Here is a 25,424-nt window from a genome sequence, read left to right on the forward strand (position 1 = left end):
ACAAGGGATTCATCATTAATTCCCGCATACTGAATGTAAATTAGACAAAGTCTTTTTAAAAAATCTTGTCAAATTTACATTATGATGAAAGACTACTGTTGTTCTATGGCAATGGAAAAAAATCAAAACTTTGCTTAGGCAAACTTCGTTACTTTAATCCTTGGTTACCAATTTTGTCAGTTTATACCTTTTTTAAAACAACATACTCTCCCTCACTTTTCATTTAATCAACTGGGAGTTCAGGATCCGTTGTGTTCTATATCGGCCCATCATAAGAACTTAGCAAGGCAGAATAGCATCCATTTCAGTTTGAAGTACAGGTTACCTTTGTGGGAAGAGTCATTCTTACTTTAATAAAATGTCAGATTTTAGTTATCTAAAAATAACGTATGTCCCCAAAACACACAAAAGGGTTACTGATACAAAAATATATTGCTAATATTTCCAGTTTAACTTTTCTTCTAACTCAGTGGTAGACCTGGAATTCTTCTTTGAGTAATGTCCTATGGGTTCTCCACTGTAGTTGTGTCTACGTCCCTAGACTGCTGATCGGAGAACTTTGGTAGCTGTGTCCATTGGGCCAGCACATGCGCTGTCTCACCTTGTACTGCACCACGAGGCTAGCCAGCGTTCAGGGGCTAAGGGCTTGTCTACGCTACGAAGTTTTGTTTACAAAACTTATGTCAAAAAGAAAAGGAGTACTTTTGGCACCTTAGAGACTAACCAATTTATCTGAGCATAAGCTTTCGTGAGCTACAGCTCACTTCATCAGATGCATCTGATAAAGTGAGGTGTAGCTCACGAAAGCTTATGCTCAGATAAATTGGTTAGTCTCTAAGGTGCCAAAAGTACTCCTTTTCTTTTTGCGAATACAGACTAACACAGCTGCTACTCTGAAACCTTTCAAAACTTATGTCAAAGTTTTCAAAACTTACCCAAAAGTCGACAAAACAAAAATCACCAAAGGGTGTTCACACTTGCTCCTTTTGTCGATAGATCATGCCCACATTGGGGACACCAATCATCAACAGGGTGAGCAATTCACCATGGGTATATATTCCACAGTGCAGTGTTGTGGGAAGGAAGAGCTGATCGCTGCGCATCTTGGGATTCTCTGTGAGTTCTCCCACAGCCCCCTCAGCTGCCAAGAGCAGCATCATGAGCAGCTCTGTGATCTCTCCATGTTGAGGAATCCCCACCCCCTGCAGCAGCAGTCTGCCTGCTGCTGTGTTCCTAATGCAGGACAGAACAGGAGCATTCCAATTATTTTCTCTTTGTTTGTTCCCCAAACGGAGCAGCACACAGATACTTCCTGGAGCTTTGAAGGGGGAGGGGCGCATGCCTGCAGGGCAGCAGAGATCAAAACACAGAGCAGAGCAATCAGGGCAGGCATTTTGGGATACTGGGCGTTTTTCCCGACAAAAGTCCCATTGTAGTGTGTACGCTCTTGCTGTTTTGTCTCCAAAAGGCAGTTTTTGGCAACAAAACTTGCCAGTGTAGACAAGCCCTAACAGTCCTGCTTTCCTTCTCAACTGCCCCAGCTAGAGATGGAGCTTTAGCTGTCCATTGTGGATTGTTTATTCTTTTACCATTGCTAATTTTTAGCTTCCTTAGAAGCCTCTTTTGTTTCTTTTCCTCCTTCTACTGTTTATTTGGCCATTGCCTAAAAGAAGAAGAATGGACTTTGTTCTTCTGTCAACCCACAGTGGGGGAGACCCCCCTGGACAAGGCTCTCTGGGCTTAAAGAAGTGCTGCACTTACAGTGAAGCGGTCCCGGTTGTGGACAAGCACCCCCAGTGCATCTGTTGCCTTGGCGAGGGCCATATCCAACAAAAGCATTCTCTCTGCCAGTAGCCCAGCTCTTTGCTGAGAAGACTTGACACCTCCCTCCACACCTTGAAGGATTCCAGGGCCACCCTCCGGTTGCTGGGAATCTACACATGGGGACAAAAGAGATCTTTTAGCCCCCAATCCCAACACATAGATTATTCATCTCAGTTCCCATCACAGCGCCATTATGAGCCACAAAGAAAAAAGGGAAAATTCCCAAAACATAAGGCATCTGGTCCACAATCTTCAACCCAGCCCCTGCCTCTCAGCACCACTTTTTTGAGGGGCAGGTCGAGGCACCGTAAGACCACTCCCTACTACTGTCTATGACCGTGCACCCACTTGGCCACCATTTGGCAGGGTTCCACAGTGCCTGGGAACGCATAATGTCGAACAGATGGGTCCTAGAAATCATCTGATCCAGGTACTCCATCCACTTCACCTCTCTACCCCCTCCACAACACTCTTCCCTGTCACTCTTCAGGGACCCTTCTTATGAGAGTCTGCTGCAACTGGAGATAGATTGACTCCTCCAGTTAGGAACTAGAGAACCAGTCCCTCAACATCTACAAGGCAAGAGGTTCTATTCTTTTTACTTCCTAATACCCAAAAGGGAGGGAGGTTGGAGACCCATACTGGATCTCAGAGCTTGCAACAAGTTTGTCAAAGCTCAGACATTCAAGACGGTCACCTTATCGATGATCATTCCACCTCTGGAACAGGGAGACTGGTTTTCAGGTATTGACCTACAGGGCGTCTACTTTCATATTTCAGTACTACCAGCTCACAGACCATTTTTCAGATTCACTCTGGGACACACCATTGCTAATACAGAGTCCTCCCCTTCAGACTCTCATTGGTCCCTATTTTCCGAAGTTCTCTCAGTGGTAGCCGCTCATGTACATTCACAAAAGATAATGATCTATCTTTACCTGGACGATTGTCTCCTCAGAGCCCGATCGCTCTAGGAGGCTCATTGAGCCATCAACACCGCTATACATTTGTTCACAGAACTGGGCTTTCAGATCAACACCCAGAAGTTGACCCTCACGCCAATGCAACACCTGGAATTCATGGCAGTCAACTTGGATGCTCTGCAGGCCAAACCTTCCTACTTCAACACAGGTTCCTATCCCTGGTCTCACTCATAGACACGGATCAATGCAGTCCTCAAGTACCAACCAGACTCTGCCTCCAACTGTTGGGGCATATGGCAGTGGGCACAGCTGTGATACTGCACACCAAACTCCACATGCAATGCCTCCAACTATGGTTCAGTTCAGTTTACAGGCCGAACAAAGACGGTGTGGACAAACCCCTGTCACTACCTACCATGATCAAAAGCTTCTTGGACTGGTGAAAGAACCTAGCCAATGTATGCAAAGGGATTCTCTTCTCACAGAGGACGCCATCATCACTGCTTACCACCGATACATCACTCAGCAAATGGCTACCTCTGGAGATATCTCTACACATCAATCTCCTCGACCTGAGAGCGGTCAGGAATGCCTGCACCCATTTCTTCCCGCTGATAGCAGGATCACATACAAATATCCTAACAGACAAGATAGCCTGCAGATACTACATTTGCCAGGGAGGGGCCAGGTCGCCCTCCTTATGCACAGAAGCAATGAAATTATGGAACTGGTGCATCTCTCACAACATCACCTTGTCCACGGCTTCCTTCCTGGGCATGCAGACCTCAATAGCAGCTGACCCCAGTTGCTAATTCACGCACGATCACAAGTGGGAGATGCACCCGTCAGTACTCCATGACTTTTTCACATGATGGGGAACACAATCCACAGACCTGTTTGCTGCATACCAGAACAAGAAGTGGCCATGCTGCTGCTCAAGACAACACTCTGAGTGATGTTCTTCTCCCCGGGACAAGGACCTTCTTTACACCTTTCTTCCGTTTCCTCTACTGCCGAAGGGACTAAGCTCACGGTCCTGATTGCTCCTACTCGGCCAAGATAGACCTGGTACCTTACCTGACACAGCTCTCAATGTGCCTTCCAGTTTCCCTTCCAACCATTCCACATCTCCTTTCGTAGGATAAAGCGTGTACCCTACATCCCGACTTTGGGATTCTCTGCCTCAAAGCATGGCTCCTGCATGGTTCCAGCATCTAGAAAGTTGATGCTCAAAGGAAGTACAAGAGGTTCTAATACACAGTAGAAAGTCCTCCACATGACGTACTTACCTGCAGAAATAGTCCAGGTTTCAGATTTGGTGTACATCGTAACAAATCTCACCAATGTCAGCAACTCTCCCACATATTCTGGAATATTCTCTGACCCTTAAAGTCAGTATTGTCTCTAAACTCTATTAGGGTCCATCTTGCAGCTGTCACAGCTTTTCAACAACCCATAGAGGGGTACTCGGTACTATCACACCCAACCACTAAAAGGTTCCTTAAGGGTATAATGAATTTCTTCTATCAATCTTGACTCCTACCCCCTCGTGGGACCTAAACCTGGTACTGAAAGGGCTGACTAGGCCCCCCGCTTTGAACCCATGGCCACCTGTTTGTTGATGTACCTATCAATGAAAACAGCCTTCCTGATAGCAATTACCTCAGTTAGAAGAATAGGGGAGATAGCAGCTTTGATGGCACATCCCCCCCCTAAACAGTATTCTTTCCAGGCAAGATTACACTCAGGCCTCATCCAAAATTCATCCCTAAGGTAACTTCCCCTTTTCACATGAATCAGTAAGTCCACCTTATAATCTTCTATCGCAAGCCTCACCAAGACAATAGGGAGGCTATACTACATACCTTAGATGTTAGGAGAGCTCTAGCATTCTACAAAGGCCTTCTGGAAGTCCCCATGACTTTTCCTCATTGTGGTGGAACGATCCAACAGCTCAGCAGCATCAGCCCAAAGACTCTGTAAGCGGGTCTTGAATTACATCAGACAGTGCTACCAAATTTGTAATGTGACACACACACCCCAACTCGATCCAGACATGTTCCTCAAGATCGATTTCCTCATCTGTCGCTTTTTTCAAGGATGTCCCTGTCTCAGAAACCTGCAGAGCAGAGACATGGATGTCAGGCCACACTTTTACAGAACACTATGCAATCACTTGGGACTCTGCCTCTGATGCCATCTTCAGCTCCACAGTACTGTCCTCTCTAACTGATGCCACTCTGAAGTCCCAGGCCTCCAAAAGGGGTACTGCTCAGGAGTCACCTGCAGTGTGTTATGCATATAAGCAGCACACGGGATCTTTTTCAGGGGAAAAACCTTCATCAACTCAGATTTCACCATTCCAAGTATTGTTCCAGGGATTTGAATTCCCCATGCCTGTACTTACTTTTTTATATATACTTCTGCCACTATGCCCTCAGGGCTTCCAACCTGTTTTCCAATTTTTTTATTTGTTGACTGCCTGCTTGTCTGGGCCCGATTCTGCTTTCCTCGTTGAACTGTCCCTTTTTATGGACACAGGCTTTGTTCCACTACCAATTTAGCAAGGAGGGTGGGCTCCTCAACAAGCCCCCACCCTTCCTGGTCCCTTTCCTAAAACATTTCTTTCAAAATTGTGAAATCACCACAATATCACTCACAAAATATACTACACTGCCCAGACACCTATATCCTTCAGAGTTTGGTTTAATGGAGCAAGATCTGTTTAAAAGGAGTAATCTCTTGAACAAAGTATCATCTTTGATTGCTTCCTTTTAAACATTTCCTAGACAGGTGCTACCACTATTTGCCCACACTCCTATATCCTTCAGAGTTGGGTCTCACATAGAAAATACCGCCTAAACATATTTCTTTATGAATCTCTTTTACCTTTATAACTCTTCCACGCCCACGCTCATGCTGGGACTTACAAAACACAAAAGTCTATACCCACTAAAAAGAACTCTGCCTGACAGAGCAGGAGGGGGAAACACTAAACCTTTTGGGCTCAATTCTGCTACGACCAAGAGTATATCATCTGTGCAATTTTTTCCCGACAGATGGGTAGTAGCGAGGACTCTAAACCTCCCCCTTATGGCACAGCACTTCTACGACCGGGGGTGTATATAACTAGACAGTTTGTGTATATCTTATCTATATCATTTTCCCCAACAGACAGGTTGGAGCGAGGGCTCTAATCCTCCCCTTATTGCCCGACGCTTCTACGCCCAGGGTTGTGCACACCTGAATGATTGATCACTTTATACGTATGGTATACCTTTTAACAATATTTAGCAGTATGTTCAACAATCACAGTGCATGTCTTTCCCCCTTTCGCAATTCTCCACCAAAAATGTTGTGCTTATAAGAAGCACACGGGATCTTTTTCAGGGGAAAAGGCAATACGCCGCGTTTATTGAAGATACAACAATTAGCAAATGCATTCAGTCACACCACACACACAAACACACACTGTCCTGCCAGTCGATGTTATAGTTACCAGCCCAAAGTCCAGATCAGCCTAATGACCAGCTGGGTTGATCACCAGTAGGGAGGAGCCAGGTTTCATCGGTCGCAACACGATGCTTCGGGGAAGTCTTGGCAGGATGAACCCTAAGTTTCATGGCAAGGCACCCTGTTCATATAGTTTCCTGTTTCCTTCATTGGGATCAATGAATTTTGCACTATCATGCTGTAATCAACTGTTGTTTGACGAGTGCTTGTTTGTTTGTTTTTAACTTGTCCTTATTCTTTATCTTGTTCTTTCATCAAGTTCCTCAGGGAATTATCCCATGCTGGTTTTGATCACAGCTATTTTGTCCCCATTGATAGGTGCCTGTCTTATTTTTAGAGTCATTAATTTGCCCTCCTCTGACATTTCAGTAGGAGCGTGTTGCAGCCTCCTGGCGCCCTTGCATTTGTTTCTAGTTTCTTTCTTGTACATCTGGCTCAGCGATGGCCTTCACACTTATTTCTTTACACATACATTCCTCATTTGCACACAAAACAAAATTAATTTACACAGAACATTTTGAACAGAAACATCCTTCTACTCTGTATCCAGCAATCACTCACACCCCCTGTAGTTACTGTCGTTTGTTCCAGTTTCTTTCAGGTATCCTTGGGGGTGGAGAGGCTATCTCTTGTACCAGCTGAAGACAAAATGAAGGGGTCTCCCAGGGTTTAAATAGACTCTCTTGTGGGCAGAGACCCCCTCTCGTCTATGCAAAGTCCAGCTCCACGATGGAGTTTTGGAGTCACATGGGCAAGTTACATGTCCATGCATGACTCCGTTTTTACAGACAGCAGCCATTGTCCACATGCTACACCTCTACCCCTATATAACGCAACCCAGTATAACACAAATTCAGATATAATGCGGTAAAGCAGCACTCCGGGGAGGTGGGGCTGTGTGCTCCGGTGGATCAACACAAGTTCGATATAGCGTGGTTTCACCTATAACACGGTGTGATGGGGTTGGGACTCACCACCGCAGGGCTTCCTGCTGACTCATCAGAGAATTAGCTCAGTCCAGTGTGGAGCGCCCTTCACTGGTGGTGTCCTGTCCGTCTCTCACCCTCTCTTGGACCCGGGTTGCTCCTTCCATGTGATGTCCTCTTCAAGACACTGTCCTCCAGCAGTGCTTCCTAGTCCTCATTCACCCCCTTATGGGGGGGGAGGGGGGGAGCAGTCTTTCACTTTGCCCAGCCACAGCGGCCAACCACACCCCAAAGTCTAACCCCTTTTGCCAGGGGTCCAGTGTAGTCCACTATCGCCACATCCAACAGCTTGGGTGTATGTGCCATGGGGAAGGGGGGGACCCAGGCCTGCCCTCTACTCTAGGTCCCGACCCAGGGACCCTTTGGCGGCAGCCTTCCTGCCCTCCTTCTCTCCCCTTGTCTGCCTCTCTCCCTGGGTCACTTCCCCTTTGTCCCCTTTGCACCGGCCCGGCCCTTCCCTCAGGGCCTGCAGCCTGGCAGATACTGGGCTGGAGTTCCTTCTGCTCCCATCGCCTGCCCTGGACTGCGCTGTCCCTGGTGCTAGTCCCCTTGCACAGAGACAGACCTTCACCCTCTGAAGGCCTGGGAGAGACTGCCTGCTCCCTTCCTGGGCAGCCTTTATATAGGGCTGAGCCTGGCCCTGATTGGCTATCTCTTACTCAGCCTCTGGCTCCCTAGCAAGCCTTCTCTGAATGGCCGCCCACCTGCACAGCCTCTCTGGCCTGCTGGAGCCCCCTCTAGTATAGGAGTGGGGCAGCCACCCCACTACACACGGTAAGATTTTTTTGGCTCCCAAGGACAGCATTATATCGGGGTAGAGGTGTACCTTGCACATCCTTGTGTAGACTTCTTATGTGGATTGGAGCCTTCCAAGATCCATTGTGCGTTACATGCTTCTTGATTGGGCTTCTTGTACTTGCAAATTCCTTTCTAAAGAAGCTGACCAAATACCTTACTATGGCTATTTAAAATCAAACAAGCATACAGCCAATATTCATACCTTCGAATACAACAATGACACATGCATACAAATAGGATGAATATATTCAGTAGATGGTAACCTTTACATAGATATGTTACATGGCATATGTAGCATAAAACATATTCTAGTTATGTTGTATATACATTCATAAACATATTTCCATAAAGCATTATGGGGTGCACCGTCACAGGACGCTGCTTCCAAAGTTCTCCGATCAGCAACACAGGGATGCAGACACACCTGCTGTGGAGCACTCATAAGGAGACACATCTCAACCATCATTACTGCACAAGGTGAATAACTTCTTCTGTATCAGAGATCTTCTGAAAGAGAGTGAAAGATATCCTCCCCATGTAAGAACAACCTTTAAAACATTGTCATCTTTTCTCAATCAAGTGAATTATTAGCGCATCTGTTGTTTAGCCAATGGTACTGCAACCAGCAGTTGTCAAATTCAGCTGTTGTTTTCATTCCAAACCTTGTACAAAGCAAAAGGAGAGAGCCTCTGAGGGAAATAGCCTGGAACCTGAGGAGTTTGAGTTAGTTCCAAAGGTTGGAGTAGGGCATGTTGAACCTCTCAGCAGACAGCCTAAAAGGGAAAACCACACACATGGGTGACCCAGACTGAGAGAGTTCTGCAGTCTCAGGTCCGTTTTTCCTCTTCTTTCGTCTATCAAACCGCAAAGGACTTCTCTACTGCTGGAGACAGCAACAGCTGCCCTCTGTGGGCTAGCAAACCATTCATACACAGAATCATAGAATCATAGAATATCAGGGTTGGAAGGGACCCCAGAAGGTCATCTAGTCCAACCCCCTGCTCAAAGCAGGACCAATTCCCAGTTAAATAATCCCAGCCAGGGCTTTGTCAAGCCTGACCTTAAAAACCTCTAAGGAAGGAGATTCTACCACCTCCCTAGGTAACTCATTCCAGTGTTTCACCACCCTCTTAGTGAAAAAGTTTTTCCTAATATCCAATCTAAACCTCCCCCACTGCAACTTGAGTTTTATACAGGAGGTGACCTGGATAAAAAGTTCTTGTGTGCTTATCTACTGGCAGGGTGGAATTATACCCAAGTGTCTGGACTGGCTTAGAGGATATGAAAGAGAAACTTAATTGGGTATGGAAAACTTTCTGTTTAAACAGCCATCTACTTCATATCCTTCCTTAGAATGTTAAAAACATTTTTTCAAACTTTTGCCTAACATTCATTTACCTTACTTAACAAATTTAGGCCAGTTGAGCATTTATAGGTCGATAAATCTTACATGTTAAAATACAGAAATTTTAAACTTTCCTAGATACATGGTAATCTAAAGTAAGTAGGACCCCTCTTGATGACTGACCCAGTTTTAATCTTTCCTACTGAGTTATTAAAACGAATAGTTCCCCCCTCAGATAACACATTAATTTCATGCAAAGAAGTTTTTCTTTTTTTTCTTTTTCTTTCTTTCAGGATTTTTCTTTAGCAACAAATATTTAACTCTTCCTGTTTTGTTCTTATTTTGTAGATTGCACCAGTAGAAAATGACAATAGCTATGATGAACTCAAAAGAGATGCTAAGATGTGTTTATCATTAATGTCTCAGGGATTGCTATATCCTCAACAAGTGCCTTTGGTACTCCAGGTGCTAAAACAAGTGAGTGTGATCTAAATTGTTTTAATGAATGCACATCACTTTAAAACCTGTTGAGCTTGTTATTCATACAAGGTAACTTGAGTTAACAATTATGAAACAAAGTATTTCTTATTTCCTGCCAGTGCTATATGTGCAAAGGTCTTCTGCAGTTTTTGAAATAGTTTGCCGCTTATATTCTTTGAGTCTGTATAGTGACACTGTTGTTAGTGTAACTACTTTATTCGTTCATTTCTATATTGAAGTGGCATACATCTCACCAAAATCATGAAGAATGTTTAAGTACTTAGTTAAACTCTTGATTGCAGTAATTCGCTGTACACCAGCCAAAAAGGCAGCACTACTGAGACTGCTGACTTCCTTTGCTTTGTAATAAATTCCATGTTAATGTTTGGTCATCAGGAACAATAATCTGAATTAACTTTGTAAAATGGCTTTTGTATCAGCTTCCAGTTTTTATTTATTTATTTATTTATTTATTGCCAAGCAGAAATACATACTAATAAAGCATTAAACTCTTTGTAAAGAAAGGATTGCCTTTCTTCTAGTTTGTTCACTAAAAATTATACCCAGTGTTTGAAAGTATAGTTATCTTAAGCGGAAAAAGGATTAAACTTACATTTAGGTTCCTATGAGTATAAATCCTGTAAGGGAAAAATACATGAATGTTATGAATGTTTCACATTTTGTTTCTAACAAAATACTATCTCAAAAAAGTTCTATTTCCAGTTTTATTTTTTACTTGTCAAATATTTGCCCCAAATGGGATGTAAAATTTATTTTAAGGAATAAAAATAAGTAAGGGTTTAGTAACAAGTCGGCTTAAAATAAAAATGTCACTTTGAAAGGGACGTAATTACGGTTAAGATTTAGTAATGGGTATTTTTAGTAAAAGTCATGGATAGGACCACTGGCAACAAACAAAAATTCACGGCCCCGTGACCTTGTCCATGACTTGTACTATACACCCCTGACTAAATCTTGAGTGTCCTGGGAGGCTCTGGGGACGCTGCTGGTGCTGGGGGCACTCTGGGGTTGTACTCCAGGAGAGCCACCTGCCGCCGCTCTGGGGGAATGCTCCAGGGTGCCCGCCGCCACTGCTGATGGGGGACCACCCAGGAACACTGCTGCTGGCGGGGGTGGGGCAACCCAGGACCACCACTGTTGCTGTGGGGCCCAGTGCGGCTTGGTATCCTTGCGGTCAGGCGCACTGGAAGGCTGCAGAAGTCACAGAGGTCCCGGAAAGTTACAGAATCTGTGACTTCCGTGACCTCTGTGGCAGACTCGCAGCGTTAGACATAGAACAGATTTCCAGTTGACTATCCTAAAACAAGTTGAAATGTAGTTTCAGAAAGCAGCATGTTCTCTTGGGTCCCTCTCCTATTTTTTGTGGTTTTACAATGGTATTTTTCTGTTAAAATGTAGGTCTGTCCTATTTATAACTTTGTGAAAGACCCACACAAATGAAAAGGAAAACAGACTATATAGAGAAATGGAGAAACTGATAGTATACAAAGTGCTATCAAATGCACAAAATAAAAAATTGAGCAAATGGATTTTTTCCTTTAATCTTTCAACCTTCATCTACTCTAGAAAAATTACCCATTACTGAAAATGGGTGTCAGCAGTGGATGCAGTCAAAGTGGTGGTACTAGTTCAACTTTCACCCATTGCTTACATCTTTTGTCAGTAATAAGCATTTTTTTCACAGTTAAAGTCCACTATACAGACAATTTCAATGCAAAATTGAGCATAACTAAACTTTGAGCATAACTAACTGGCCACTTAGAACAGGCTGGTATCTGAGGTCATGAACAAATCAAAAGGTGTGATCTGTTTAGTTTCTCAGTTATATATCCAGTACTACAAATATTAAGTATTTAGATGCTTTGGAAATTTAGCCTCGAAGAACATAAACAAAACAAAGCTAACTATAAGGAGGGAAACCAACTTTTATGTGTAACTTGCTGCAGCAGCACAAAAGGTTTACGTAATGGTACATGACAATATTTAGAGTAAATCAAATAGCTTGTCTACATGCCCTTGTTTTTAATTCCAACTGTTTAATCTTTGTTGCTTTCAGACAGCAAGAAGCAGTTCTTGGCATGCTAGGTACACAATACTGACCTACCTCCAGACTATGGTATTTTATAATCTCTTTATCTTCCTCAACAATGAAGAAGCTGTCAATGACATAAGATGGTTGGTTATAAAACTTTTGGAAGATGAACAGCTTGAGGTAAACATGAAGTTATACCTATTCCCATGTATTTTGACTTTCAGTGAAAGACATGGAACGTGAATAAAAGAAGCAGAACTAAAGTTTTTTTATATTTATCTTTATATATCTAGTTTCTTGCCTCTTACTGTGTAACTTCATACAAAGAATAGAAAGTTTGCCATATTTAGCACTAATAGAAAATGCATTTGTGTTTAGTTTCTTGAATATATAATAAAAATGCTAACTTGTATAGAACTGTATTCTATAAAAAATTCTACTTTCAAAAGGAAAACAAAATTATTCCAGAAAGCATTTCATTAGCAATAATAAAATGGCACAAGCCTCCCAATGTTTTCTGTCCTGTTTTAAATACAGTTGGAAGAGAGGTAGTATCTTTACAGTACTAAGGACATAATGGGTATTAGTAGAAAACCCAACCTTCAGATTTAAAATGCATTTCTACTCTAAAATCTGATTATGTAAAAATAACACTTTCTTACTCAGCAGAGGTTACCTGTGTGTATTCATTCACAGCAGCTGATTACAGTGACAAAAGTAAGTTTTTACTTCATTTGACTCAGATTGGCAATACTGGTTCTGCAGTACTATGAGCAAGTGAACTGGACTCTGTCTAGGCTAATACATCAGAAATAAGTTCCTATTGCAGAACCAAATTCTGGCTTCAGTTCTGAATGTCTTCAGTAGAGTAGCACAGATATAATTTGAAGACAATGGAGTTGCCCACATCTGAGGGCAGAATTTGTCTTGCAGAGCCATTATTACTGGTGTGATGCAAGAGTAATTTAAAAAACAAAAACAAAAAACCTAAGCCTGACTCAGATTGTAGGTTGAGTCTGCAGGACTGACTGTTAGAAAAAACATCTTTTTACTTTTCAAATTGAAAAAATTTGCTATGGAAGCCATCAAAATATAGAAACATAACTTTACAATGACCTTTTTATACAGTTTCTTTTCAGAGTAGAAATGCATTTTAAATATCTTCCATTTATCACCACTGTTGAAGTAATTTTTAGTTTTGTGTCTTTAAGAGATTATCTGTGTTACTAGGATTTTCCAGAAGTTTAGTCGGACTAAGACCATGTCTACACTACAAAGTTAAGTTGACATCAAGCCTCCGATTTAAGCAATTTGATCTTGTGTGTCTGCACTACGCTCATTGTGTCAGCGGAGTGCATCCTCACTAACAGGGCTTGCATTGATGCACGAAGTGCTGCACTGTGGGTAGCTATCCCACAGTGCAAGTAGCCAAGTGGAATTTTGGGTTGGGTTTGCAGTGCCTTACGAGACCAAAACATTGGCATGGGTGGTTATGGCAACATGGCGTCCCTTACGTCCCTCCCTCCCTTCCTGAAATCAGCAGCAAACAAACCAAGCATTTTTCACATCTTTTTTCATAAACCTGGGTTACCCACGAGGACACTATAGCACGATAAGCATGGACCCTGCTCGGTTGTACACTGTTGTTGTGAGCATTACAAACACCTTGTGCCTTATCGTGCAGTATTTACATAGCCGATACAAGAGCCGCCACATGGAGTAGTGTGATGCCACACAACCAGCCCTGCTGGAAGACCTAGAGCGGAGCAATTAACAGTTGCTGGTGACAGTCACGCATCACCTTGACAGGGTTGAGCACCATTTCTGGGCCCGGGAAACAAGCACTGACTGGTGGGACTGCATCGTTATGCAGCTGTGGGATGATGAGCAGTGGCTGCAGAACTTCTGAATGTGTAAGGCCACTTTACAGGAACTGTGTGAAGAGCTTTCCTCAGCCCTGAAGTGTAGCAATACTAAAATGAGAGCTGCTCTGACAGTGGAGAAGCGAGTGGCGATAGCTGTGTGGAAGCTTGCAATGCTAGACTGCTACCGGTCAGTGTGGCATCAATTTGGAGTGGATAAATCTACAGTGGGATCTGTTGTGATCCAAGTTTGCAGGGTCATTAACAGACTTCTGCTAAGAAGGATAGTGACTCTGGGCAACGTGCAGGACATAGTGGATGGTTTTGCCATGATGGGGTTCCCTTACTGCAGTGGGGCGATAGACAGAACACACATCCCTATCTTGGCACCAGACCACCTTGCCAAAGAGTACATAAACTGAAAGGGGGATTTCTCAATGGTGTTGCAAGCGCTGGTGGATCACAGGGGTGGTTTCACTGACACCAACGTGGAATAGTCGGGAAAGGTGCATGACACACCTATCTTTAGGAACACAGATCTGTTCAGAAAGTTGCAAACAGGGACTTTCTTTCCAGACTGCAAAATAATCATTGGTGATGTTGAAATGCCAGTCATGATCCTGGGAGACCCAGCCTACCCCTTACTCCCATGGCTTATGAAGCCGTACACAGGTAGCCTGGACAGTGATAAGGACTGATTCAGCCATAGGCTGAGCAAGTGTAGAATGGTGATGAAATGTGCCTTTGGACCTTTAAAAGATCACTGGCATTGTTTGCTTACTAGGTTAGACCTCAGTGAAAGCAATATCCCCATTGTTATTGCTGCCTGTTGTGTGCTCCATAATATCTGTGAAACAAAGAGAGAAAAGTTTCTGCTGGGGTGAGAGGTTGAGGCAGATTGCCTGGCAGCCAATTTTGAGCAGCCAGACACCAGGGCAATAAGAAGAGCACACTGAGGGACTTTGCTTCTCCAGGAGGCTTTGAAAACCAGTTTCAGCAATGAGCCAGAGTAATGTGACACTTACCTGTGCTGTTCCTTACCAAACTGTCCCCTCCATTGCATTTTCTTCCCTGTAAACTCCACCCCCACCAACCACCGTGTGCTGAATGGATAAAGAGCCTTTTCTGCTCAGTCCATTAAGTTTTATTATGCACACAAACACACAGAGACAGCTAGGAAAAGTAAGATAACCTGGGGCAAAAAGGGCTGATAACACTGTGGGGGGAGAAACAAGGAAAGCTTGCTTACAGATGCACTGCAGTAACAATCAAAGGTGTGGGAATGGGCTCTTTCTGGTCCTTGTGCCCTCCCCTGGTGTTGAGTGCAAGGGATACCGAATACCCCACCATCCCCGCCTCATAGGACGGTTGTGGGAGGAGGATGTAGAACTCGGTGCTGATGGCAGCAGGTTCAGCATAGACTGCAGAGGGACTCTAGCATCCAGCAGCCTTTCTTGGACCTCAACATGTCTGATTGCTTCTTCATAATCCGCAGCATCTCTTCCTGACTGGCATGCTCTTGTTCCCTGCATGCTCTCCTGTCCTCCCTGTCCATATCCAGTTTCTCAGACAGTGTAATCCTCCGTACTCTGAGCTCCGTCTTGTCACTCTCAGAGGCGTGCATTAACTGATTAAACATGTCCTCCCGAGTCTTCTTTTTCCACCTTGTAATCTGGGAGGTACTCTGCAATCCTTTGCAGAAAGTTTCTGGGAAGGGTTACCTTATTTTGTCCACCACTGTGCCGTTCCGCTATGGGCTGGGACTCCTAGCATTTACACTCATCTCCAGTGCCAAGGAAGACAACTCCGGCACGGGACTCTCGGCACTGCTCTCCATCACTAATGCCAAGAAAGAATCAGAGAAAAACTGACCGGGGAGCATTCCCCAACCCCAAGGTCTGCGGGGCATAGAGATTCTGACAGTGTATGACTCGTGCTGGGCCATTCGGAGATGCCAGTGGTGCATAAGGTACTGTTGACTCCGACCCCAGGAAGGGCACTATTGAATCCGGCACCTTTGGACTCTCCACCAAGAGAGAGCCACCGGAGTTCAACAGCCCTGGTGCTACCATCCACACCGGAAGCATTTGAGGTAGTGAGGGAGTTAATGTCACTCCCAGTACCACAATCTCCCACCATTCAGGAGCTAACACTGGCAGCCCGGTGGAGGAGATCTCTGAATCTTTCCATGCCCTGGTAGACATCTTAGCAGCTTCAGGGCCATCGTGGGTGGCTCTGCCTTTGAACGATGCAATTTTGGACCCCATCAGGGCCTTATGGCAGACTCCTGTGTCCCTCCAACCTATTGCAAAGAGGATGGAGATAAAATACTTTGTCCCTCCCAAAGGGTATAAATTTCTGTACATACACACACCACCGAGCTCGTTGGTGGTTTCAGTGGCAAATGAGCAGGAGCAGCAAAGTCAGCAAGGGCCGACTCCCAAGGCTAAAGATGCCAAAAAACTAGACCTTTTTGGCAGGAAGGTGTACTCAACTGGCGGCCTCCATCTCAGGATGGCAAACCAGCAAGCACTCCTGAGCCAATATGATTTCAACTCCTGGAGTGCAATAGCGAAATTCAAGGAGCTTTTGCCTCAGGAGTCAGGCGAGTTCTTGGCCCTAGCTTTAGAGGGGAAATCGGTGGCAAGGAAGTCCCTTCAGGCAGATTTGGGTGTGGGAGACTCAGCAGCCCGATCTATGGCTTCAGCTGTGATCGTGAAAAGAAGCTCATGACCTCAGTCCTTGGGGTTGCCCTCTGAGGTGCGGCAGACTGTGCAGGACCTTCCATTTGAAGGCAAGTTGCTCTTTTCTGAACAAACAGACTTGAAGCTGCCTAGTCTGAAAGACTCCAGAGCCACCCTGAAATCCCTGGAGTTGCGTACACCGGCTCCTGCCAGGAAGCACTCTAAGCCCCAACCGATGGCACGCTTCTACACCCCACAGCAGAGACAAGACTATAGCAGAAGAAGGAGTAGAGGCTATAAGAGAAGTTCTCCATCCCAGTCCTTGTCTGCCCCGGTGCCTGCCTCCCTCTCCACACTCCCGAGGCAATCTGCAGGGTCTAAGCAGGCCTTTTGTTGGAATGCATCAGGACAATGTGTGGATCTGATTTCTCCTATATTTGTGGACTGGATATCCCACTTCTAGTAGGGATGGGCCCGCATTACCTCAAATCGCTGGATGCTACACACAATAGATCTGGGATACACTCTTCAAGTCAGTTGTTCCCCTCTTTCCCACCCTCCCTTCCCATCCCTCTTCAAGGACCTTCTCACAAGCAACTTCTGGACCAGGAGGTGCAGGCGCTTCTAAGGTGAGAGCAGTGGAAGAAGTTCCACCGGAGCTAAGGGGTCAGAGGTTCTACTGCATTCGAACTGCTGACAATGTGGTCTCTGCTCTATCTGTTCTGGAAGCTGTCCTCCCTGGCCACCATTACTTTAGCCAGAAGGGTTTCAGAGATCCAAGCTGTTACTTCAGAACCACCGTACACAGTCTTTTTCAAGGACAAGATGCAGCTGTGGCCCCACCCGGCCTTCCTGCCAAAGGTAGTCTCACAATTCCATAATAACTAGGTTATCTTCCTATCCTATTCATTATAAGAAACCACATTCTAACAGGGAGGAACAGACACACCATGTGCTGGATGTTTGGTGTGCACTAGTGTTTTACATGGAAAGGACTGAACTCTTTTGGAAATCTACTCGGCTTTTTATAGCCATTGCAGACAGAATGAAAGGCTGTCCACTGTCAGCTCACAGAATCTCATCGTGGATCATTTCCTGTATCCGCACATGCTACAACCTAGTGAAGGTCCCAGCTCCTCCACTGAGAGCCCTTTCTACAAGAGTCTCAAGCATTATCAGCTGCGTTCGTGGCCCAAGTTCTGATTCAGGACATCTGTAGGGCAGCAACATAGTCATCAATCCACACTTTTGCATCCCACTACGCCATCACCCAGCAAGCTAGAGACGATGTGGGTTTCAGCCAAGTTGTGTAACAGTCAGTGTGCCAATGAACTCCAAACTCTCGACTGGTGCAGCTGCTTGGGAGTCACCTACACTGAAATGGACATGAACAAGTACTCGAAGAAGAACAAATAGTTACTAGCCTTCTGTAACTACTGTTCTTCGAGATGTGTTGCTTATGTCCATTCCAAACCCGCTCCGCACCCTGGTCTGCCCTTCTGTTGGAGTTAGGCAGCAAGAAGGAACTGAGGGGACAGCAGGTCGGTGGGGCCCTATATACCACCGTTATGAGGGTGTGACTCCAAGGGGTACCAGAGCCAACCCAAACGATACTACTCAGGAGAAAACTTTCCAGCAGTAGTGCTCGGAGCAAGTAGACACATCTTGAAGAACAACAGTTACAGGAAGTTAGTAACTGTTTTTTTCAAGTTCCTAAGTAACTTAAATGCATCCAGCTTAAAAGCCAGATGTTGATTTGAGAAAACCTAGTATCTCATTGGAGAACAGATAGGCCATAAGTATTCTGACCATCAAAGCAGTACTCTGTGTATTAGAAATGTTGAGAAATTTGGTTTCTAGGAAACTACTAATGCTCAGGATGCACAAATCAAAGCAATTCAAATCCAAATGGTGATTTTAATGCATCTGTGCTCTTGAGAGCACTCGTGGGCATGAATGCGAGGTGCATTACAAAGAGCGTTCATGGGAACCTCAAATGTTTGTCAGCAGGGCTTCTAATTTGTGAAATTCTTCCTTTCGGTAAAGCTTTTTAAATTAATATTATACCAATAATGTATTGGATATATTAAAAAGGGTTTTATGAAATCACATGGGTTTGAATATATATATAAATAATGTGTAATATATAATGTACAGTGCAGAATCATAGTGAGAAATGTTAATGTTTCAGCCAGAACTGAGCCCTTTCACCTCTGGTCCCCAAATACCAGTTTGTTCTGTGGACAACTTTTACATAATGCCTAACCAAAAGTTCATTTTCATGTAACATGTTTCTCTTCTTTGAAGGAGAAGAAGTCCCTCTTGTGTCATGCTTTTGTGTAAAATCTGTTTAAAATTGGGGTGAAAAGTCTCACTATTATGAAAATCTAAGCTGTGAAAGGTGAATTGCAAGTAATTTAAAAAACATAAATATAGAATTAATATTTCAAATTGTGCGAGATTGCACCTTGTATTTAAAGAACAGCACTTTAACCGTCTGCTCCCAATGCACTGGCTCCATTCTCCAGCAGGTCTCTTTGGTACCAGTCATGTCACTGCATGTCATAGTATTACAGTAGAACAAGAGCTGTGAGCCTAGATAATTTGTTATCCGTACTAATCAAAGCATGCATCACATAATCCCACATTTACAAAATTTACAAAAATGGATGTTCACTTTTAATAGTTACATAGATTTGCAAATAATTAGATAAAACGTATGTCCTTGAACTGCCGAGGTAGATATCAGCAAAAGCTATTTTGTGTAGTAATCTCTTGCAATCATGTTGTTACCATGGAAACTTTACTTTACTGTAGCAGTAATCTTGTTTTTTCATTATAAGAATTGGCAAGTTCCAGTATGTTTCAGTAATTACCATAGCATTGCTTTCATCGTGCTATATTTAATGAGAAGGTTATTTCAGTATAGAACCTCATTTCTGATAGTCTATATACCTTGTCTCTTTGTTGTGGGCTGAAACGTGGCAGACAAGTTCTTAGTTCTGAAGTGGATTTTCAGGTTATTTTAAGTAAAAATGCTAAAATTGATGGTTCTCCCCACCACTTCTTTTGCCTCTCTCTTAATGGACTTTTTAAATTTCTAGTATTTCTCATGGGTTCCTCAGGAATCAGTTCCACAGTTCTCAGCCCAGCCCTCATGTTTGCAGTTTTGTTGTAGCTGTGTTGGTCCCAGGACATGAGAGACACAAGGTGGGTGAGGTAATATCTCTTTTTGGACCAACTTCTGTTGCTGGAAGGGACAAACTTGCAGGCTTCATAGAGCTCTTCCTCAAGTCTGGAGAACGAATCTAGAGTGTCCAAGCTAAATGCAAGGTGGGACAGACTAAGCATAAGCATGTTGTAGATGACCACTTGAAATGGGCAATGAACAGCTCTGCAGTTGTAGGACAATGGTGGGTTCCTAGGCAGCAGGGTGTGTTACAAGTTGTTGTAATGGGCCATAAAACCCATGTCCTAGGCCTTGTCTATATTACACAGTTCTGTTGACAAAAGTCAGGTTTTGTCGGCAGAACAGTGGAGGTATACACACTACAGTGCTATCTCTGCTGACAAAACTCTCGTGCTTTGCTCACAAAATAAAACCTTGACAAGAAGCGTAGAACTTTTTGCGACAAAGTTATATCGACAAAGTATCAGTGTAGATATCCCACTTGATTATGTCACTGTAAATGACCTCCAGCAGATACCCCACAATGCCTAACCTGACCACTCTCATCAGCACTCTGCTGTCCTGCACCCAGGTACGCAGGCATCCGACACTCCCCCTTTAAAGGCCAGGGAATTTTTGAAATTCCACTTCCTATTTGCTCGGCGTGGACAGTTCACATTGCATCTTCCCAGCTGACCGTGGCAGCTCCATGAAGCAAACGCTTTCCCGCTTGGAGCACACCTGAATTGTTGGATCTGTTTGCGCTTTGGGGAGAGGAGGCTGTGCAATCCCAGCTCCACTCCAGTCATAGGAACTTCAATACCTGCGGGCAGATTTCTCGTGGCTTGTTGGATAAGATCTATGAACGGGACACACATCAGTGCCATGTGAAGGTAAAGGAGCTGAGGCAGGCATACCAGAAGGCAAGGGAAGCAAACCGTCGTTCTGGTGCTGCACCGAAGACGTGCCTCTTCTATAAGGAGCTGGGCCAAACCTTCACTGCCAAGAGACCTGGGGATACTGCGGGGGTGGCTGGAGACAGCAGACAGCGGACTCAACCCCAAGGACAAAGTGGTGGACAAGGGGTCGAGTTGGATGACAATATGGGACAGGTGACGGGGTGATCTAGTACCGTGGTGAGCCAGGACCTCTTCTCCACCCAGAAGGGCTCTAGCCAGTCCCACCACTCCGTATCTGGCACGCATGATGCAGGAGAGGGGAGCTCTGGTAAGTGATCTTTCTCAGTTGATGCTGCTCAGTTATATGAGATAGAGCTGTCCTTTGCTTTGTTATGTGCTAGAAGTGGGTTAAGGGATAGAAATGTAGAATACTAGCTGTGTTTCTGTGTGCTGGACATTTCCCTGTGCAGCTAAGTAGTGCAATGGAACATGTAAACGCACACTGAGATTTCACGGGCATCTTCCTACCAGAGAGATCTGTAAGAAACTTTCCTGCAAGTACTCCCCAGTCCTCTGCCAAAAGTTCCTTCGCAGAGCTGCTTTGTTCCATCCCCTATTGTAGGAAACTTTCCCATGCCACTTGGCAGTCACTTGTGCAGGGACCAAAGCAGCACACAGGCAAGCAGCACAGGGACCTGGTCTGAAACCACATGCATGCAGGAGATGCACCCTTGCTTACCCTCAGGAGTGAGATATCCGCGTCAGTGATCCCCGCCTGTGGAAAATGGTGGCAGAATTTACAGTATGTCTCTACTCGCTAGCAATGATCCCCTTAAAAACCACCAAGACCCTTTGCCCCATCTTGAACGCCCAACACCCACCTGGGCTGAACTCACCAAGTTTAGGGTTTTCTCTAAGATGTACACTTGCCAAGGGACAGTGAGAAAGTGATTGATATATTAAGAGGTGTATTTTACTATAATATTTCGTCGTTGTGCGTGACCATCATAATTCTGCAGAAGCACAAGAAACAATACACAGATGTGACATTCAGGGATACCCCTACACACCGGCAGAGCGCCTCTGCCAGATAAGGAAGTGACCAAGGCGGAGCAGGAAGGACACGTTCCAAGAGGTGCTTCAATCCTCAGAGGCCATAAAAAGTGAACACAGGGAGCGGAAAGAGACCCTGAAGGAAAAATTTAAAATGGAAAGTCAGGACAGAAAGGAGAGTGAGGAGTGCATTGTAAAGGACCAGGAGCGGATGATAAAAGTGAAGGAGGAGCAAATGGAGATGTTGAAGTCCCTAACTCTCCAGACAGAACACATGCATGCTTCCCTCCCATCCCAGCTGATACAGAACTGCTTTCCATGCCCTCCCCAAACTCCTCCCACACATTCCTTGCAACTTCCCGGAACATCTTGGTACCCCATTCATGCCACCCCCATCGGACAACTTCCAAAATGATAGCTGGACTTACACACAGCTATGAGAGCCTATACTGCCCTTCATTGTTATCTGCCTTCCCACCAAGCCTTTCATGTGTTGTTAATTAGTATTTAATAAAAACAAACTCTCTGAAAGATAATCAATCTTTATTTGTCTCCTACATGTGGTGGTTGCTGTTGGTAATAATACATAGTGGTGATCATTTGCTGACTACAAATCCCAATCGGGAATCATCACAATTTTCATGCAAGGCGGCAAGTTAACAAAGCATGGCAGAGTGCTATATAGAAAGACTTACATTACTAGGGCTCATTATCAAAATATCACCTCAAAACCTCCCTGATTCGAATAGCCCCTCTAATAGCACTGGTATCTGGCTGCTCCATCCTGGGGGAAACTTTTCACTCTGAGCCTCACAATTATGGAGCAGTACCAGCGTACTTTTAGTCTGCCAAAGTCGTATTCCACAATCCACTGTGTTCAGCTGCTCCATGAATGCCAAAAGTAATCTGGTGGTGTTTCTTTCCATGACATACAGCAGATCGGGCAACTCTGATTCCTGTTCAGATTGGGTGCTCATGATATACTGCATGACCATCTGCAATGTATTCATAACAATGACTACAACAGTAGAGAGCAGTGCGGGATCCATCCTTTCACACAAAGATGGCGGGTACACAGTAAATAGGCCGTTGAAAAATGCTGCGAAATGCAGTCAGAATCCCATGGAATTCTGGGACAGAAAGAACTGCATCATGGGACAACCCCCTCCACAACTCTTAGCTGCAGAAGGTGTCAAGTAGGACAGTGGGATGGCTGTCCACCGTGCTCTGCTCTCATTGTCAGTGCTACAGTACCAAGTGTGGATGCACTCTGCCGACAGAAGGAGTATAGTGTGAACATGCACAAGCGATGTAATTATACCAATTTTGATTGTCGGCTTAACTTGTGTCGACAAAACTCTGTAGTATAGACAAGGCCCAGGATGTTCTCTCTGTGAAACTTGAAAGCTTGTCCCTTCCACCAACAGAAGTTGGTCCAATAAAAGATGTTACCTCATCCACTGTATCTTTTTTAGGTATCATGGTAGATGACCAAAGGAACATAAACTCTAGTGTAATACCATGGCTCATGATCTTTGGAAGGATCCTTGGAGAAATACAGAGTAAAAGTAGGGAGGTGATATTGTCTGTAGCATTGGTGAGACCACTACTGAAATACTATATCCACTTCCGGTGTCCACACTTTAAAAAGGATGTTGGGAAAAGTTGGAAAGGATTCAGGGAAGAGCTACAAGAATTATTTGAGGTCTGGAAAATGCGTCTTACAATGAGAAGCTAAAGGATCTCAGTCTATAGTTTATTGAAGAGAAGTTTAAACATGACTTGATCATGGTCTCAAAATACCTACAAGGAGAAAATATCTGGATTCTTTAATCTATCAGACAAAGGTATTAGAAAAAAAATCTAGTGACTAGAAAGATGAAGTAAGCTAAAAAAATAAAACTGAAAATTCAGCACAGATTTTTAAGTGAGGGAAAGTAACCATTGGAACATCTTATCAAGGGATGTGGTAGATTCTCTATCCCTTGAAGTCCTTAATTGTAATTTTCAAATGATTTTAGTTCAACCACAGGTAATTAGGCTTGATATGTGAATTAGCATTTGGAGTTCTACTGCCTGTGTTATGTAAGAGGTCAAACTAGATCATTATCATGGTCCATTGTCAAAGACTGCTCAAGACAGTCGGCCGGCCTAGGCAAAAGTTCAGTCTGCCGTCCCCTCCTGTTCCCAGAAAAGAAGTTCTCAACTGGGGTGGGGGGGGCGTGCAGTGAGCCCAGACGCACCCCCATCATGACGGAGGGGCAGGTAGGCCAAAATTGAATTAGTAGCATTGTAACCTGACATGCAGTATTGCAGTGCCACTCAGGTTGGCCCCCGTTTCCCTAGGAAGAATATACCGCCCAGGCAGCTGCCTAGTTTGTTTATAACTTATCCATTCTGGTATTAAAATCTGTGAAATTGAAACATCTAGTCTGGGTAAATGGTCCCTTAAAGAGTTAAGATGTTTTGTTAGTTGTTCATGGAGTCAATGTTAAAACAGCTGTTAAATCAACCAAAACACATAAAAAGTACATAATTTACTGTAAGACAACATTGAATCTATCTAATTTAGAGAGTTTTTTAATGGGACTTTAATTTTCTCAGTCCTGATATAATTTAGGAGACTGTCAAAATGGCAACTTCATACGTTTCTTCTTTTTTTTGTACTTTATATACTACAAAAGTTCTTCACTAATTTATTCTTTATGTAGTTAAATATACTGCTTAAAATCTTTTTATTACACTGCAATTTCCCTTTTAAGAAATTTGAGTGTCTTTAGCTTCTTACAGCAAATAGTACATTGAGAGTACTCCACTACAACTTTTCCTTGTGGTCTGAATTTTTTGTTTTAATTTTCAGTGTGTCATTAAACACGTATTACTTGCTTTTAGATACAAGAAAGCCAACTGCTACAGTTTGACTCCTCCACAAAAAAATGTAGTTAGAAAATCCTGATGCATGGGAAAGTATTCCACTGAATATGTTTCTACTCTGTAGCTTTTAGATCATCATATAGGCCTAATGGCTTATACATTCTTAACTATGAGAGATGTTAATGGGCATTGCAGTACATATGTATAAAATTATACTTTATTAATGTGATTTTTAAGGACTTTGTTTCTATGTGTTCGTTGCAGCAAAATATTGCCATTAGTAAGGTTGATTTGACAATATTGAAAATGGATTCTAATACAGTGAACAGTGATGTAAATGATTAGGTACCTAGTGAGCCCGCTCACTTTACAGCCAGGCTTCCGCCTATTCTGGGATTTGCATTAGCACTTCATGTCTCATTTAACAGCTTAGTCCTTAAGAGGCTCATAAATTGCTGATAAACAGTACTGGCAGACTATTTCACTTCATACTTTCCACTATTAATAACGAGGATCACATTTGAATAATATGCTGTGGAAATGTAAATGGAAGGAAGTCTCAAGAGCCTATTGTTAACTTACTATGTTTAATTATTACAGCACTTGCTGCTATACTTTATTGCTTTGTGGAGGTTCAGAACATTATGTTCAAGGATATAATTTATTATAATCTGCTACATTGGATTCAGAGCGTGGGTAGGTGTTTGTACTCTAGATAGATGTGCGTTCTGTTTAGTGTAAGTGTAACAGTATGTACTCATCAGTAAATGAGGCAACTGCTGACCACATTTTAATAAGCTAATTGGGCTTTCAGATTTTTAAATGTTAAAATTTTCTTCTGGTCAGCCCATACACCTCTATTTTTAATAGCAATGGGCTTGTTGTGACAGGACCAAATTTGAGATGACAAGACAGAACCTGTGTTTCTACAATTTGTTAATTTTTTTGTGTATTTCACTAA

The 25,424-nt window shown here is 43.8% G+C and overlaps 1 protein-coding gene across 4 annotated transcripts in view; it reads left to right on the forward strand.

The window, feature by feature from the left end:
• PSME4 (proteasome activator subunit 4) overlaps positions 1 to 25,424 on the forward strand; it is a 218,513-nt gene that overhangs the window by 172,370 nt on the left and 20,719 nt on the right. For all 4 annotated transcript variants that reach the window (XM_073339167.2, XM_073339165.2, XM_073339166.2 and 1 more), the window contains 2 exons: positions 9,738 to 9,866; positions 11,947 to 12,102. In XM_073339167.2, coding sequence (XP_073195268.2) covers positions 9,738 to 9,866; positions 11,947 to 12,102 — 285 coding nt within the window. The remainder of the gene's footprint in view (positions 1 to 9,737; positions 9,867 to 11,946; positions 12,103 to 25,424) is intronic.

This window comes from Lepidochelys kempii, chromosome 3 (genome assembly GCF_965140285.1).
Source record: "Lepidochelys kempii isolate rLepKem1 chromosome 3, rLepKem1.hap1, whole genome shotgun sequence".
NCBI classification, from domain to species: Eukaryota; Metazoa; Chordata; order Testudines; family Cheloniidae; genus Lepidochelys; species Lepidochelys kempii.